The sequence below is a fragment of the Falco naumanni genome, chromosome 3 (assembly GCF_017639655.2).
Source record: "Falco naumanni isolate bFalNau1 chromosome 3, bFalNau1.pat, whole genome shotgun sequence".
Taxonomy (NCBI): domain Eukaryota; kingdom Metazoa; phylum Chordata; class Aves; order Falconiformes; family Falconidae; genus Falco; species Falco naumanni.
In genome coordinates, this window is record NC_054056.1 from 95,361,073 (window position 1) to 95,379,715 (window position 18,643).

General features: G+C 38.4%; 1 protein-coding gene across 1 annotated transcript in view; it reads right to left on the reverse strand.

Moving 5' to 3' along the window:
* Nucleotides 1–18,643, reverse strand: part of DPYS (dihydropyrimidinase) — a 35,386-nt gene that overhangs the window by 15,550 nt on the left and 1,193 nt on the right. The window contains exons 2-7 of the mRNA XM_040585584.1: nucleotides 15,428–15,586; nucleotides 13,122–13,301; nucleotides 11,776–11,965; nucleotides 5,047–5,203; nucleotides 3,926–4,067; nucleotides 1,822–1,964 (exon numbers count right to left, since the gene is read on the reverse strand). Coding sequence (XP_040441518.1) covers nucleotides 1,822–1,964; nucleotides 3,926–4,067; nucleotides 5,047–5,203; nucleotides 11,776–11,965; nucleotides 13,122–13,301; nucleotides 15,428–15,586 — 971 coding nt within the window. The remainder of the gene's footprint in view (nucleotides 1–1,821; nucleotides 1,965–3,925; nucleotides 4,068–5,046; nucleotides 5,204–11,775; nucleotides 11,966–13,121; nucleotides 13,302–15,427; nucleotides 15,587–18,643) is intronic.

Sequence of the window (18,643 nt, forward strand, 5' to 3'; positions counted from 1 at the left end):
GCTCCATTGTCCTGAAATAGCTCATCTCAAAATACGCTTGCTCAACATGCCAGAAGGCATAATGCACATGAAAATCTCTCTGACCCAGTGCTGGGCAGGCCTCTATGTTTATTGGAGTTGACACTCCTGAAACTTCTTTTGCTGGTGCTTCCAGTTTTTTTGTGGGACTTCTGAACAGCAACCTCTATGTCCTCAAGCTTTGCAGCTTGAAACACAGAATGCTTTTCCTCTCACTCTCACATGGCTTTGGTATTCATTAATTACTGAAATGAGGAAGAACTCCATCATCAAAAATTCAAAACTCAGAAGACTAGTCAAGAAAATTTTGGTTGTGTAAGGTAAATCTAGGATTAGGGTATTTTTTCCCCCGCATTTGGCTTCCAATATTAGATTTTCCTGGTTACATTTCAAAACTTTCCTCTACCATAACAGGAGTCTTCAACTCTTTTTTTCAAAAAAACAAAGGCTGAAAATCTAATGCCATCTGAGTTACAACAGCTCAGGCTTTAGGAATACCAAACACTGGGATAACTTTGATGAAAGCTGCCCATACTGTCATGCCCAACACCCCACAAAGCTCATCTGGGGTTAGTGATTGCTATCTTCTATGGATTTACTGACTATTTCGATGACACTGATGAAGAGATTTCAAGGCAGGTCAATGTGTGCCTTCAGCACAGTTGTACGCTCACACTGCTCACTAGAGCTAAGCCCAAGACAATAGCACCAGCCCTGCACACCTGCTGACCTGCTGCTGCTTCTGTGTGCAGGGACGGATGTGGTCAGATGTAAGGCTCAGATGTTAAAGTGCCTCCAGATTTAAGCTAATCTGCTCAGCATTTGAACAGTGGAGATGCACTTGCACAACCCATAGGCATCTCAGCTGCGAAAGATAACTCCCCCGGTGAGCTGGCTTTGTGACAGCTGGCTGCCAAACCATTTCCAGGCAGTTTAAACAAGACCAGGATGAGCACAAGAGCCAGAGCAAGACTCAAGATACATAATTATTGAGATATTTATAGTGGCCTAAGTGTGGAGCTGGCTGATGGTGTGAATATCAGCTGTAATGCACAGTATGCTGTGCAAGCCAAGACTTCTAGAAAGACACTGCATGCCCTTTGTAGCAAAAATGTGCCATGGCATCAAGTCATGCAGGGTGAGACATCAGCATACCTTTTGCGCATCTGTTGCTGGTGTGAAAAGCTCTGTTCTAGCAGACTTACTGTGTATAAAGTCAGAAAACTCCTTAAATAATAGCATAAGCAGGCACATCTTGAGCTTCAAAACTAAGCTCACTCCTGACTCTACCACTATATTTGCTCTATCACCTAGGGAGAACATATTAGGGGGGTAAGACCCCACACTTTCACCACCCATGCTGACCACCTTTGAATATTTCTGAAGTAGCTGTAAATTGAAAATAAGCTTATAATGGGTCATTCTGTAGGAACATAGGCTCCTTTCGTGCTCTTTGCAGTCAGAGAAAGATAAACATACTCCAGCACTTAATAGTTACTCTTAAGATCCCAAAGTGGTTAATTTTCCTCTTAGGATACCAAGCCCAGGTAGCATAATGTACAGACCTTGTTATTTTTGCACTTGGTCAGCAATTTAAGAGAATATTTTTAAAATTCATCTAGAGATCAAAGATCTCTGCTTGCACACACTATTGCAGGAGACAAATAAGCTCTAAATAATTCACATGAAGTGCTGTGGAAAAACACTATAACCTCATCCCAAAGGCTTATTGCCGTACAGAGGTTTTGATGTATTTTTTCCTGCAGAGAGGCTGGATGGGAGGAAATAACTACCAATACATACCTTGTAGCTTTGGGATCCCAAATTACAATGTCAGCATCAGAACCCACTGCAATTCTCCCCTTCTTTGGGTAAAGGTTAAAGATTTTTGCTGCATTTGTGCTGGTAACAGCTACAAATCTGTTTTCATCCATTTTTCCACTGTACTGTAGAAGAGCACACAAAAGCAAACATTACTTTTTTAAACAAGGAATGAAAAAAATGTTCTTGTTGTTGAAAAGCCTCGACTGAGTGACAGACAAAAATATCATATTGAAGAGCTTAAAAGAAATAAAAATAACTGTTTGTCTCAGATACACATACTGCAATGTACATTCACTGCATACAATGACTTTATCTTACTTTACCCCACAACAAAGGGAAAAAAAAGGTCAACTGTAAATCCAAATGCTCTTGTGGATCCAGTTTCAAGTCAACTGAAACCAAGTTTTTTTAGCTGGTTTTCAATTTGTAGTTCTGCTCAGCAGTTTCCTCAGGAGACATAACATCTCCCAAGTATCTAGGTTTTGGAAAATGGTGAGAGAGTATTAAGGAGGGGCTAGAAGATGATAAAGCAGAGTCAAGGCACAGTGTGAAATACAGGAAAGGTGATTTGCAAATCTCTTCAGCAATAGCACTGCAGTTGTACTGCTCAGTAAATGTTTGAGATCAAGTAGTATAAAAACCAAATCTGCTGATGTGACACATCAGCAAAACAGGAAATAATAATGGATATGCATGTGTCTTGGGGCTGTCCACTGCTACACAGCTAATTTAATCCAGCCTCCATGACTGTTATTTGCTCAGAAAGCCAGCTACACTGGCAATAATATTGTACGTAGGTCAGTCTAGGAATCAGAATATTGTAAATGCATGTTTGTATGGTGGCCTGTGAGCAGCCATCTGAGAAGAAAAGCATAATGAAAGTCTTGAACACTGCTCTTCTAAATAATGGTGTGTGGGAAGGGAGGGAAGCTTTCCAGACAAACTCTCACAGCTGTGTATTTTACAAGTAAGAAAAGGGAATATAAGACTGATTGAAGAACCTTTTGAAAAATTACCTTGCCCAACTGGATACACTGTTCAAAAGCAGCACAGAAGTACATATTCATTTCTCCTTTTCATACTCATCACAAGCTAGATTATATTCCGTTTTACACCATAAATAACCACACTAGAGCTATGTCACAGGTAAATATAGGCAGAAATCAGCTTTGTACGCACCAACTGGAGCTGAATCTCAAATACAGATAAACAAGAGATTCTGAATCACATCCTTACCAAGTCTGTGAGGTAGATAATTCTACAGTGACCAATAAATATGCTTCACAATGCATTACCAACAAGACTTCACTACTGCAAGAAAACAATATTAATTAAAAAGTCAAACTAGAGCCTCTAGAACTTAAAAGTATTGTATTAGCCAAAGCAATCATAAAACCCAGATAGCAACAGGTCCCTCACCAGATTGCCTCACCTCCCCCTTCATCAGACTACCCCATGTCAAAAAAGCCTGGCCAGTAGCTTTCATATTTACATTTGATTAGAGCCTGAAGGGCTCTAATCCTAAGAAACACCAGGCATTCTTGTGTTGGCACTGAGAATCTGAAGTAAATGGGACCTGAAGGTGCTTATCTCATGATATCACAGGACTGAGCCGTACATTAGAGAAGCATTTCTTATCTGTAGCTTGTTTCCTCTGGCTGAAAACACAAATTAGAAGCTGACAGGCACACACCCAGTGCAGAAGCTCCTCCAACAGCTAAGTTTGAGAGACATGAAAAAGTACAGAACTGACCAAGCTGAACTTGCAGGCATCTCTTTTACTTTCATCTGTTGAGAAACACGTTTGAAGTAAATAACTGTGCACTACTGTTGAAACAATAGCAGTCCTTTGCTGCTAAACGATGGAAATTATTCCCTAGTGCTATATTTTAAGCACTGAGAATCTTCTTCTGTCTCTTAGGACCACAAAGTGAGAGTTAGTAAGGACTCTGTTATGGTATTTGATCAAAAGAGTTATCCTGTCATAAGTACACTTGATAAAATGGAGAGTTGATAACTGCTGAGAGATTGTATTGTTGGAGAAATCAATTACCTCCATGTTCAGACATCTTGATATACTTACAACACCTTTTTCCCATATGACAGACATCCTGTCTTCCACACCATTCACTCCATTAGGGATTTTTGTGAAGTCATCCTTCCCCAGAGCTTTTTGGCATATATCAAAGGTGCAATTGTCAGTCCCTGTCACAGATAGGTCATCACTACAGGGAAACAAAGTTCATTATGAAGCAGAGCATGTGCAAGACAGTGTCACATAAGACAGGTTAGACCAACCACTGCAAGGAAAAACTGATATTCCCTGCCAGCCTGTCTCCAGTCCAGTCTTCCAAGAGCAGCTCCACAGTAACAGTCAGTTCCCCTGTGAATTAGTTGCCTCTTCAGAAATCCCTCAGAAGAAACCAAGCACCAAAAATAACACTTTTACTTTGGATATGTCAAAGGTGTCCCACAAATGGAGGACTTTCCCACTTTGCCTGGACCAAGGGGCTTGGTTCCATCCCCACTTAGGGCCATTTTAGACTATATCACTCCATATACCCCGTGAAATTACTATGGATCTGCATAACCATCAGCCAGGGTTCAGGCACACTGTCACAGGCTCTTTGGTCAAATTCAACCCTTTTGTGGAGTTAGTAATTGTGGTAATGAATACCAGTAAACTGCACATTTTGTTAACTGCAGGTATCCAAAAAGAAAAAAATCCTGCTACCTTCTCAAAAAGATGTCATGAAGTAGACAACTTATATCTACCTTCAGAAGTCAGCAGGCTTAGTTTTTATGCAGCATCCAAATTTCAAGTGAAAAAGGCAGCTGGCCACAAAACCCAGACCCCTTAGCTGCAACCCTACTTTCTACACATTTCTCACTGACTTCCAGCCTTACTGTCCCTTTGGTCATGTTTCAATTTTTGCTGCAGTATTAGCAAGGCAAGGGTTATTGATTAAAATGAAATGGAGACAGAAGGCCACAAGAGTTCAGAGAAACAAAATCTGAACACTTTCTAATTTCTGTAATAAAAATACAGTTTTCATCTGTGGTTTCACCTTCCATTTCTCCTTCCTGATAATGTAATATTCTGTAATTAGAAAATCTCCAGGGCATCAACCTGTTATTCTATACTCCAGACAGAATTTGCTGAGTATTTGGGCATCAGCTGTCACTGCTTGTTCATCTGCTTACTTGGCCAGTAAGTTCATGAGAAAACCAGGAGTAGATGGATCTGGTCTCAGTGGAGGTCCCATGACATATGCTGCAGCATGAGCCCAGTCTTTATTCCAGTAGTGGGTGCCATCAGTGCCAAGACTAGCAGCAATAGGCTCTCCATAAACCACCTTTCCTGAAAATTGTAAAGCAATAGCACCATCATCAAACAACAAAAGCATGCATATCTTGTATTTTCTCTGTTGTGGATCTTTTTGGTGCAATGGATTTAATTTTGAATGAGTGTTTCAAATTAAACACCAACATATGGAAGAACATAATAAACTAAACTGTAAGACAGCATCTCTCTTTTGAATATTTTGCTGGTGATCTCCCAATATATTTCCTCATAAGAACATTGCTTGGACAAGTTTTTTAATTAAATTGTTGACAGATATATTATAATGGGTTTTACACATTGTTTACCAGGCATGTGATTGAGATTTCAAAAGGAACACATTCCTCAGTTGCATTAGTTATGCTCAAGATCTATATATTCCTTGATAGCACCTGTTTGGCACTCTGAAATTATTGACTATGTAACAATGTAAGTTAATATATACAGCATACAGACTTTGCAAGGTGGTACTTCTAATTGTCAGGCTAAAATTGTTCCAGGAAGAACAATATAGAACAATATGGCACCAGACATAACCTAAGGAGGGTAAAAACATTTCCCAGATCAAAAACTATAAATAATTCAATTTTGAACATTATTTCCCAAATTTTAATCTTTAATTCTTTGCTGCACAATGTTCTAGATTCCTCAGAAGAGGACACCAACCTAGACTGGCTGTTAGTCTTTGGATAGAGCTAAAATATTTAAACTATTTTTTCCTCCTAGGAAACACAGGCTTGAAAGTCATCAGAAAAAGATGGAAGATGAAACAAGATGTTTCACTCCCTGAGGAGGTGGTCCAGCCACTTTGCAGTTCTGTAGGTGAGCGGTGGTAGTGCCCTGACTGTGATGGTCACCAAAGAATCAGTGAGCTGGGACCTCACACATCCACTCATAGGCTGCTTGGTGCTGGTCGAAGGCAGCCTGTGGTGGATCCTAGCAAGAGCTTTCTCCCTCCTCTGATCCCTACAGACAGTGGTTGTCTTGCTATGGATCCTAGATTTCACTCCAGGGACAGTTTTTATTAGAACTGTCACTGCATTACCCCAGCGAGGGCTCAGCTGGTAATTGCTTGGTGATGTAAGACAGGGACCTTTCTCTGGTTTTCTCTGCATAAGCCATACATTCATGGTACTGTTGGGAAAAAAAACAACAAACAAAACAAAACCAAAAAAAACCCCACACAACTTTTGCAGTTTTCTCTCTGTACATTAGATTCTGGTACTTCTGTGAGCTACTGGATTGTAACTGTTACACTAGCATAGGTAGTTACTGAAGAGCTCAAATCTTTTCAAATGCACTTCCCACTGGAGTAGTGCCATTCCTTAAATCTGTGCTAGGCTTGCAGAAAGGACTCATACCGTTTAAAACCCATCCTTCTACAGTTATTTCTACAAGGTTTCAAGACCTGCTCTGACATCACTGTACTGTCCATTTATTCCAAGTACTACATAGTATTACTTTTTCCATGACCTAAAGACTCCCTATTAGCATTATTCATTTGCTGTATCCACCTCAGCAAGCTCTGACATGTTGAATGTGCTTGACTCATATTGACAGCTTGGCTTGGAGCATTCTAAGCTCCCAGTTCCACTTACCTACATACATTATAGACTTAAACTTGGGCTCAGAGGGAGACCACCATCATTTTGGGGCTTAAAGTAATGACTTAAGCAGTTATTTACTGTTCTTTGCAACTTATTTTCAAAACTTAAAGCCCTGAATGTGAGACCATCTATGGAAGTCACATACATGACCACTATGTGAATGAGAAGATTTAAGTCAGGTTAGTGTTTTCCTAATTCAGAGCTGCTGCAGGAATCAGGGGGATCTTGGCCTTCCCTGGGCAACTCCACAGTATTTGAGGGCAGGTTGCCATAAATCTAGATATATGCAGAAAAAGTCCTGCATATATAATTAATCTTGTATATTTACCTATTAGACTTTTGACAGATTTATCATGAGAAAGGGTCAGTAGAAAGGGGGAGAAGGGGGAAGTGTGGTGTGGTGTGTGTCTTTCCTACTGCATCTAAACAAGCTAAAGAAAATTCAATCCAATGTAAAGCTGAACTTTATGAAGGACATAGCTATAAATGATAAAAGTTAAAATGATAGGAAAGGAGTAAATGTTTAACTTCTATAAATAATTTTCTTATCTCAGTTTCACAATATAAAAATGAAAAGAAGTCTCCAAGCTCACAGTCAAATAGGCTGAGTTGATTCTAACTCATACCACAGCTGAAGATAATATTTCTGCAGTTAGATTTTGACCTGAGCAGCTCCCCTTGTTCCCATGAGTTAGAAGGAGTACAAGCCATTTCCTCAAGCGATTTAGAATCTGAACACTGCAGCTTCAACAGACTACATCTGGACACTTCTGCTGACTGTGCAATCTCTTGCATTTCGTTTGGACCGTGACCAGCCAGACTGAAAGGTGCAATAATATCAAGACTCTGATTTAATCCAAATAACAAGGAAATTCTGCATTAAGGCTCTTTTAGCTCAATTGGCAAAAAGGAAATTCTGCATTAAGGTTATTCTAGCTTCTGCCTATAGGCACAGAAGTGGAATAATACAGTAATAAATCAGGTCTTTCCATTTGTTGTGTTTTCCTGTATTCAGTAGAAACAGTAAGCAGAAAGTGTTCTGCTGTTTGGTCTTTCTGACATCTCTGAGCTGCTGGGAAATAGCTGTGGATATGGTGACTTCATCAAATGCCCAAACTGGCTGGCAAGAGCTATTTTCACGTAAATTACTTTATAACAAAGAAGACGGGCAATTGCAATTTATTTTACCACCTACCAAAGCTAAAAAAGAGTTATAATCTTGAGAAACACCAGCTAACATTTACAGACTTGAAAAACTGGTCCTTGTGTGCTTATTCCAGTAAAAGTTTCAGAAGCACTTAAGAAAAGGCCATATGGGGCAAAGATACACACTGACTAGCTATAATCTGAAAGAAGCAGAACTGCAAGGCAGGGTTTATTGATTCAGGCATAGCATTGCACCAGTTAAGCTATCTACAGCCTGAACCTGAGCTGTCCTGCATGAGCCAGGTAAAATGTTGGCATTTTTGGTTGTACTCCTGTGCTCAGAATCAGCGTAAGAGTCTGTATACCCACAGCTACTGACATACCCTTCTTCTCACTAAAAGACCTAACTTGTGACTGATTATAGGAGGCACCAAGTTTCTAAGTCTAAGTAAGCTTCTTGTCATCTGACAAAGTACATATTTTTATATGCACTTTTTAAAATAGGATAAACCTTTATAGAAAGTTGACTTTCTAGTAAGATTCTGCTCTCCAGTTCTGATCTGCGCTAGGAAGTCTTATTTCTTTAGCTGTAACAGCCCAGTTAAATGGGCAAAAGGACATGATCTCTAGCCTTTAGTACACAGAATGAAAGCATTTTCAAGTGGGAGGCAGTGTAAATCATATATCCCTAAATCACATCTTATTAGCCTTACTTCCCCATAGGTGTTATTGACCGAAGGAATGGGTGACAGGGCCGCATTTGTTTTCCCCAGTAACTTCACATCAGGTAGTCCTAACAAGGAGAGGGAGCTCTGCTGCCTGACACTAGCTCTCTACAGCCTTGTCTCCTTGTTGTAGGGATACACAATAGCAGTAAGCAGATCCTCTTTGACTTCCCAGTCAAGGGAATGAGACTGTCATGCACACAGAAACGTCAGACTGCCATTCTATGGAAGCAGACAGTTCCTCTATCTATTCTAGCAAGATTCAAGATCATGTTTTGCACAGGGGTGAAGAAACAGCCCACTGAGATGAGCAGGAACACTTCTCAGAGATGTGTGGTCTTTGACCCTCTCAAGCAGAGACTAGTGAACCATTGCTTTTGGCAAACAGACTGCTAGGCCCAAAAAAGAACAGGATGGGGGCATGAGTCAACCTGTCCCTCTCCAACACAAGCACAACTTGGAAAGTTTGGATTTTCTGGTGAATATTCAGCAGCACTGTAGCTCTTACTGATGTACATGAAAAACATGCTGCTACAATTTGGAGATTTCCTTCGGTGAGTGGTGTTGCTGAAGATCAGAGCAGGCACAGATGGTGGACTTTGGCATGGAGGGGAGAAGGAAACACAGTCACTCATGTGATTGCCCTAAAGTTTGCTTATTCTAAGTATAAGAACTAGTATCCCTTTACAGTCTGTATGACTGATTTTAGCCTTCAGGGTCTAAGCCATAGCTCATGGAAGAAAACAGAATTACGCCTACTGTCTTCCACAAACTGTATCAGACCTTCAGCCTCTAGCTCTACTATTATTTTTCACCTTGTATAGCTAAATGAGGGACAAAGAAGAACTGGGCTCTGACTTACATTTTTGACTAGGAAAATCACCATTCCAGAGAAGCAATGCTTCAATTCTGGTATCACACCGTCACCCAGAAAATAGATTATGCTCACTGAAGATCAGTCTGTCCCCTTCTGAGGTCAGTGATGGAATAGGAAGGGATATCAATCTTCTTTCGACATGGGCAGGCACAAATATGCACCCTCACACTGTACTTCATGCTAAGTGCTTGGAAAGGAACATGAACAATTTCACAATTTTAAACAGTAGGAAGCTAGCATCAAGAGATGGAGAAATAATCTTGAAAAGATGAATCAACTGCATTAGAGTGAATATTTCAAATGCTTGAGAGCCTTCTGGTATTTAAGAGTTTACACAGCTTTCACATTAGAGTGGTTTTAACCTGTCCAAGCTGAGTATATTCCAGCAAAATATTTGGGGTTTATTTATGTCATTCATAGAATACTTTGAGAATATTTTTATTTTTTTTTTTGTCTGGAACTCCTTGCTTTGTATCACCACTTCTAATTGAGGAATGGAAAATAAATTCTACTGAAATTAACAACGAGTTTCTCATTACCAGAATTTACATACATCAGTCTCATTAAACACTATAATCGTTGCAACTACCTTTGTGGTACACTAGCTGTCTTTCAAAATTTCTTAATCAATCCTAGATTTCTGTTTCCTAAACAGCATACCTCCATGTAAATAGAAATTAATTATGGATATATGACATATATTGTTGTGCACAAAGGCAAGCATTGGTGATTCTGATTGCTTCAACCCAGGAAGCTATAAAATCCGATTTGCACCACAATAATCATAAATTGTACAAATGTCTTCTTTTTACACATTGAAGAAGCATACATATATCATCAGTTATCACACTGACACTGCAGACTATTCTTACAACACATGCCTGAAAATATTTTACAGTATTCACTATCAGCATAGAATTTTTTCCTTGAATAGGGTGTTATAAAACACCATCACCTATCTTAGCACTTTTATGTTCACAGACAGTGTTTCATCTTTAATCTGGGTATTTTAACTATTGTTACAGCTTCTTGTAGTTAATCTTGACACTACACCTATGAATGTACAAATAGCAGTACACTGATGAATATAATCCACATTACCAGCAGCACTGTCATCTAGTGGAGGAATCTAATATAGCACAGTACCAAAAGATATGTTATACCAAAAAAAATATTCCGGTAGGTTCTTTTATAAACCTGAATTACTGTAAGCCTTACTAGAAATCATAATCAATACATACTCCACATAAACATATCCGTCTATATTAGCACAATGATATTATGCTTGTTTTGATTGTACTTTTGACAAGCTTTCATACTCTGCATTTTGATATTAATAATCCACCCCCCCTGTGTAAACCTTATCTGAAGTACAAGAAACAATGAAACTGAGGTCTATATGCAATTCATGTTAGGTCAGATGAACACAAGATGAGATGTGAAAAGATAATGAGGACAGATATCCCACAAAGTTTTAGACCCTCCAAATCGTGGGCTCTGTTCTACTCCTTCCACCCATGTAATGTCTCTTCACAATGCTGTGGTTCCACAGGCTGCTCTGGATGAACTTACAGATGAGGAGGTAAAACATCCTTAATTCCTACAGCCTTCAGGCTGCTTCTAGCCTGCCCAAAACATAGTCAAGAAGGTCAGGCTCCCTTGGCTGACCAGATGTATTTATGAACCCTGCAGTGTGTGACCTGAGAAACCCTTCCCTGGAGGGAACTGAGGTTTTCAGACACTGTCATCCTCACCGTGATTTCTAAGCGCCCAGTGAATAGGAGTCCTGGTCATGTCATGACATTGTCTGTAAAAACTTGGTGTGGTCTCTGTTGTAGAATTTCTCATCTAAATAGCTAATAAAAACTTGCAGACTGTAACTCAAGGGAGGGCAATAGCACAGCATATATTGTCTTGGATTGGTCACATCATTTTTAATGCAATAATGCTGTCCTGGCCATCACTTTGATCATGGAAGCACAGTATAAAGGAGAAATAAGTTCCCTCTGGCAGGGGAGAAAAGCCTCAAACCCAGTTGCTGTTCTTCCACATTGCTTCTCTCCCACTGGGCCCCACAACACTCACACATAGATTTTAGACATCCCGCCCCAAGACATTCACCCATGGTCTGAGGGTTATGCACCAATGACATGTAGGACACTGATGCTGTTTGGTTTTCCATGACACTTCCTCCAATGCCATTGCCCAAGAATAAAAGAATTAGGACTTTTTTACCTTCTCTTCGTGCATTACTTATCACCCTTGCTGCAGATTTACTCATCACATGGACTACAAAAAGGGGACAGTTTACAGCATTTGCTATGGTAATTGCTCTTTGCGTAGCTTCAGCTTCCACTTCTTCAGGACGACATAGCTCATGCCCCTCAGGACCAGTTATTCCCATTGCCAGCATCTTCTTTGCACCCTGAATACCACACAAAACCATGTAAAAGTCTGTTAAAGTACAACCATGGTGTCGTGAACATGCTACCAGACAAATGGATCTTAAACCAGCTACTGCAGCCAGTTTGAAAAAAAAAAAAACAACCAAGGTGGCTATGATTTTTTTCAAGAGAAGTTACTGTTATGTTATCTGAAATGCAATATTTCTCTTGATAAACACAGGTCTCAGAATACTTAAGTGACTTCAAAGAACACACTCCACTGGCTTCCAGGGATAAATCACCACTTTTGAAAATGCTAGCCCTCTCTCAGTATGTGCTCTTAAATGATTGCAGCCAGTAACTGAGATGACAGTACTAACACCTCACTGAAAAAAAAAAAAAAAAACAACAAAAAAACCCCCACAAACCAAAACCAGATCCTTACTAAGAACAAAGATACACATCCAGAGCCTCTGAAGGAAGCTCTAAGGTTTTAGGAAGCATAAGATTTTGTCCCTACTATATTTCAGGAACTTATGTTTTGCTGATTTGGGATTACATAGCAATAAATTCATTTCCGTTATGGGACCTGGGGAAGAGTCAAAGCACTATTGACTAGAACAGCTGAAGAACTCAAAGGCATCAGTATAGTTACACTCCCAGTTCCTCCACACAGCACTAAGATGGCACTAGCAAGTGTGATGAGAAGCTAGCTGCGTAAAGGGATGTTGAGACCTTTGTGCCCAGTCAGTGAAGCTTTCTCCACTTCTGGATTCGTTTCTGTTAGATGAGTCCACTACGTTTGGAGAGACCTAGGGTTAGGCATCACACGCCTAATGTCTAAATACCTGGCCAAGCGTTCCCCCTCTGACTTGGTCGATGGTCAGGCTCTGACTGTTGTTTTCTTTGTCACACAAGTATATATATTATATTGCAAGTATAAGACTTATTATAATAGGATCATTTCCTTCCTGTCTATCCTGAACCCAGGAGTTCAGGTTACAATTTCTTAGCCTGCCATAAGCATCCTTTAAGATCATGGACAAGATCCTCATGTCTTCAGTTCCCTGGAAGTAAAATAGGGCAGAAAAGCCTTTCCCTGTGACACAATGATGGTACCAATATATTTACTGAAGTGCTTAGGTAACAGGATCATTTATATTCCTGACTTTGATGGACAAAATGTCAAGTGCCTACCTGTGCAATTAGCTCCCCATTCTCTGCATGGACTTGAGCAACCGCTCCAAGTTCCTTACAGCAGGAAAAGGCTGCAAATAACTCCTCATCATTGACCATGTACAGATCCTTATAGGCCATGAACATCTTGAAGGAGTTGACGCCTTTGTTTTGAACAAGACTTTTCATTTCTTCCTTCACCTGAAAGACAGCAATTTTCAAAAACCTGCCATATCATTTTTTACCCATTAATAATTTTGTATAAATAGATCGTAAGTATTAAGGGTGAGTCTTTGTTCACCCATCAAACATATGTTCAGTCTGAACAGCCCAAGTCACATATTTAAAGACTTACATTATTCTTCTTGTATCAAATTGATTCTAAAAGTGTATCAACCAGTACCACTGCAGTGCAGATATTGGAGGCACAAGCTAATTGCAGGAAGGGAAGTGCTTTTTACAAAAGGCAGTTAAGCAGAATGTTATTCCAAATAAACCTCCTGATGATGAAAGAACCGAGTCCAATATTGCAATCAATGTATCCAACTTATTCAGTACCGAGATTTGTGCAAAACCGATTTTCAAAATTGGATTGTAATAGACTTCAACTTCTGGCAAATAACAGTGACAGAAAAGGTCTTGTCTCCTAGAGCCTTGCCCTGACTCTAAGCACCACACAGCCTTTTGGAATATTTTTTAACAAACAAACTCTAGATGCAAACCTGCTTTTTTTCTTGTATGCATGCACTCCTTGATAGGATTCTCTGCTTCTGCTAGGGTTTGTGAAGCCCAGAAAAACATTATATCCCAAACAAAGAAAGAAAAATGCAGATTTTAGCCCAAAGGTTTTTTGTACAGCTGGTTAGCTAGAACCATCTGTTACCTAACTTTGGCTCTCGCTTCCCTGTAAAATGGTAGTAACAATAATATATGTGTATCTGTGACGCTATTACAATTTCCATGGGCTGAACTCCTTTCAAAAAGTAAAACATTCTTTTTCATCTCTCTAATAATCTGGTTGGATGTGCCCAAGAAAGGTGAAAGATTGATATAAAACTCAATGAAATTTTCTGGACTTATCCAGAGGAGGGACGGGTGCACATCTTGAGTAGAAATTATCAAAAACATAAATATCTGACATAAGGCCCTGCTCTGGCACAAATATAGAGGCATGTAATTTATTTTTTTCTTCATCAATTACTATGACTAAGGGAAGGCATTGTAAAAAATATATGTTTTTAATCAATACTTTAAATCCTGAGGAAATGATAGCTTATTAGAAGGACATGAAATATCAGTGGGTTTTACCTATATCTTTTACAGCTACAAAACATCAGACCTTTATTTCTTTCAATCTTGGCCTTTAAAAACAGTTAAATTCTTAACAAAACCCAGGACATTTCATTGATTTACACCTCCTTAGTTTTAATGACTTTTTCAGTACAATTCTGCTGTTCTCTACTAAGGCTGTTTCAAATGCACATTCCTCAAACTTCACTGGAGAATTTATTTTATGCCTTTGCTTTGAACTAGAAGTTGCTGTCAGTCTGTTTACTGCATAGTGCACAGAATACCAAAGATGAGGTGTCTCCAGAGTGAAGGCTTTGGTTTATGTATTTTAAAAGTTAAAAATAAGAGGAAGTATTCATATTTAAAAATAGAATTTATTTAATGTATCTATGTACTGATGCACATTCTCTGAGGATCCAAAGTGGTGTTGTAAAACATGGGTCAGATTCAGATAGAAGTCAAGCACCTGAAAAGTTAATTTATTCTGTAAAGCTTTCAGGCTATCAGCAAACATTCACTCAACAAGGACAATTCTTCCATATGTAAATTCCCAGAAGAGTTTTTAGATAATCTCACATTCAAGTAATTATTGGCTCCAGTCCTGCTTTACTTTAAGGAGATGTTACTGGAGTCATCTAGAACAGAACACTTCTTTTAGAAATGAAATTAAGCACCACATTTTTCATGTATACTCTTACTGAAAAAAAATGGTAACTCCAAGACTCAACAGGAGCATAGATTATGAAGTGTTTAAGTAACAAAAGGCAAAACTTATAAGACATCTCCCGCCCCCTTTGGTCTTACATAACTGCTTCTTTTTCCTTTCCCTTTGTGCAGCATTATTCAAAGATATAGACTGTTGTAGACCTACTTTTTCAAATACATGTACTTTTAGAAGGGTGTGGACTATTTCAAATGTAGTTTTTACACACACAAATAATATTATCCTGCCAGCAAGCTATATTTAGCATGTGAGGGCTAATTCAAAGCAGATGTGGTACTAGTTTATGGAATTGAAAATTAGCTATTGTATCTACCTTGTTGCTCCACCATGTCACTGCCACATGCAGTGCATAATCACAGCAGACTTTTGGGTCTGCCCAGCTTCTCCATGTATCAAAGGCTTCAATAAGGGAACAGCCTTTCTGAGGGATGGCAAAGTCAATGATCATAGTGGTTCCTCCTGATATAGCAGCCTGAAAGCAAGAAAGTTAATATGTAGCAATCAGACGGAATGCAAATTTCCTCCCACCCTCTCCAACTCCCTGTGCAACAATTAATCTTGATGAACTGAAAAGCGAAAAGCCACTGAAGTTTCCCTGATTAATGTCTGAACTTGCAAAATGATTGTGAAGATCAATTTCACCTCCTTTGAGAAAGATGTTCTCAAACAGGTATTCAGGAGAATCATGGGGAGATTCTCAGACTGAAAGAGAACTTTTCACACATGTACAAAATCTTATCAGATTTGGGAGAAGAGTCTGCAGCGTTCATGCACCTGTGACTTTCCTTAAGCGGGTGGGCTCACAAGAAGAGCACCACGAGACAATCATCAACTTAAGAAACACTTCCTCAGAGTCTATGTAGTTGAAAAAACAAGCTTGTGCAACAGGAAAGTACTAAGGGGCACATACACAATTAAAAACAAGAAAAGATATTCAGTTTGAAAAGCCACTGTGAAAATCCTCATTTTTTAAGACCAAAATTATTTTTAAAGTGGTTTAAAGTTATTTTTATTACTGACAGGGTATCATCTACTAAAACTGGATAGCAGTTTTTAAATAGGATGAGGCACTTACATCCTCCATATACATATTTACAAGTAAATACATCAATGAGAATCTTACTTCATGTATGTTATGAGGATCAAAAATTGCTTTTTAACCAATATTTTTCACTGTCCTTTACACACAATTGAATTATTACTTTTTTTCCCCCTTTGAAGGATCTTCGTTAGTCAGTCCCAAAAACCAGATCCTCAGCTAATAGAAATTGATCCAATGTAGAAATTCCTTTGCTGTAATTGTTGCAATCTACCACATTAGCCAGAGAAATCCTGTCTATTTCTCTGAACAACCACCCTTTGCACAACAGGTACAACAAATTTAGATAAAAATTTACACAGTTCAAATTTATGCTATATTACTCTCCTTATTTCTAGATCAGTAAGTATCTCCCTTTACTTAGCACTCAGAAGCAAAATTGTAAATATGTCACTATATTTTGCAAAAAAAAAAAAAGTTTGGAAAGTGATGTAAACATTTGTGAATCTGTGATGAATTCAGCAAAACTTTCTCTAAGAGAAGTTGTTCAAACTGTCAAATTTTTTTCAGCAAGACAGATTGACTTCTTTTTAAACAGGATTTAGAATTAAAGAATATTTATGAAAGTCAAGAAAAAAAAAAAAGTTATGGGTTTCACAACTCCACTTTAAAGTCTCTGTTTTTTTCCCTAACACCTTTTTTGCCCTCTCTTTGTTTTGAAGTATCTGTGTCTTTATTTATTCAACTGAATGGGTAAATCTTAGCTAATCATTGTAGCATATTTTGCAATAGTTGGAAAACAACTCTGTCTCCCTGATTCTCTTGCCAAAATATTTGTCAGATTATGACCTTCAGTAAATAGCTCTGAACACTTTCTGCACTTTGACCTGGGTTAAGAAGGTCCACAATATATAACTTTTCAATATCTGATCACTAGGCTGGATCTAGACTCTTCTTCTAGGCAGCAAACTGACTGTTTTGTGTATGCTGTCTCTATTTTGCAGCTTCCCTGTCCAGTGCCTAAAAAAGTTATTAAAAAACCCTAAAAAACCTGTTACTTTTTTGGGCAAGATAGCACACAATTTATCTCCCCTATTTTGGGATTTCAAAGTGTAAGCACCTACATCTGAGTTAGTCTGCATCTTTGGTTCTCTTTAAAGACAACAGTGGCACTTTGAGAATGAGATCACTCACACCTTAAGAAGCCATCTTAAGAGAAAGCCATAGCTGTTTCTTTTACGTATTTTCTCCTGTCAAATAAAATAATCTTCTGGCTTTAAGTCACATTTGTTTGATTTCTCTTGTAATGTCAGATTTCTAAATACATTGTTGATAATTAGTTTACAAAAATGGTCTTCACAGAGCAATAAAGGATTGTTGCAGAAAATGACAAAACACGTGTGTGTGTACTGTAAATCATATAAACTAAGTATTCTAGAAATGAAATTCTGCACTTCATTCAGCCACAAAATATACTTTTTGATGTCTGTAGACAAGCAGAACAGACATTGTGGACTTTATTTTCTTCTCTCCATTTATCACAAAAAAGTAGTGTGAAGAACAAAAACTGCTTGGGGAAGCCATTTCGGGAACTACAATTTTTTTCAAAAAAATATTTCTTGTCTCTATGGACATCTGAAAAAGTCAGCATTGTTAAGCCCATATAATAATAGATCCCCTTATTTCTACCAGATAGCTATGGAAGAGACTTAGTTTTGGGAAAAATACTCTGGTGATCAAATTTATAATTCCTTTCCAACTATCAGCTCTGAAGGTGGAAATTCAATACTCTAGCTTCCCTTTTACATCTTAACTTACATTAACTTGGATAGACATGTTATGTTTGACATCACAGCCATTCTGGTATGACAGAAAAGATCTGCTGTGATGAACAAAATAATTTTTTGTTGAAGTTTTGCAGAATAATTACAGTCTGTAATTAGGCATTGTAACTTCTGTGCTCATTGAGAAGAACACTACTAGTGCTTAAAACTATCCAGTGTGAAATATTTCCATTCAAAGCAACACCACCAGCAAATCTATCTTGAGTTGGAATAAACATTGTTATTGAAAGAAATACGCCAATAATTTAAGGATAGCATAAAGGTCATTTGTAGTCCTCCTTCCAGTACTCTGGGCTCAACATTAAGAAAAGCCAAATCCTTGTTAGAGTATAGAAATGTACAATTACACCACTCAGACAATCTAATTCACACTCTTATGACATGATGGTGTAAGCAAGGAATGAAAATTTCTGTTAGAGTCAATCTAAGTAAGATGACAAATTTTAGAGGTTCTTAATAGTTATGTAGTTATTGCACCAAACCATTTGTTTAAAGGACTTGATTTTTTTTTATTTCAACTAAGTCAGAAAGGTACATCAGTATTTTGCACATCAGAAAAAACTAACATCAGTGAAATCCATTTCTTTAGAAGAGATGCACTATTGCTTTCTGGTTTTTGGCAAACTCCAGTTCTGCTGTGAGAGGG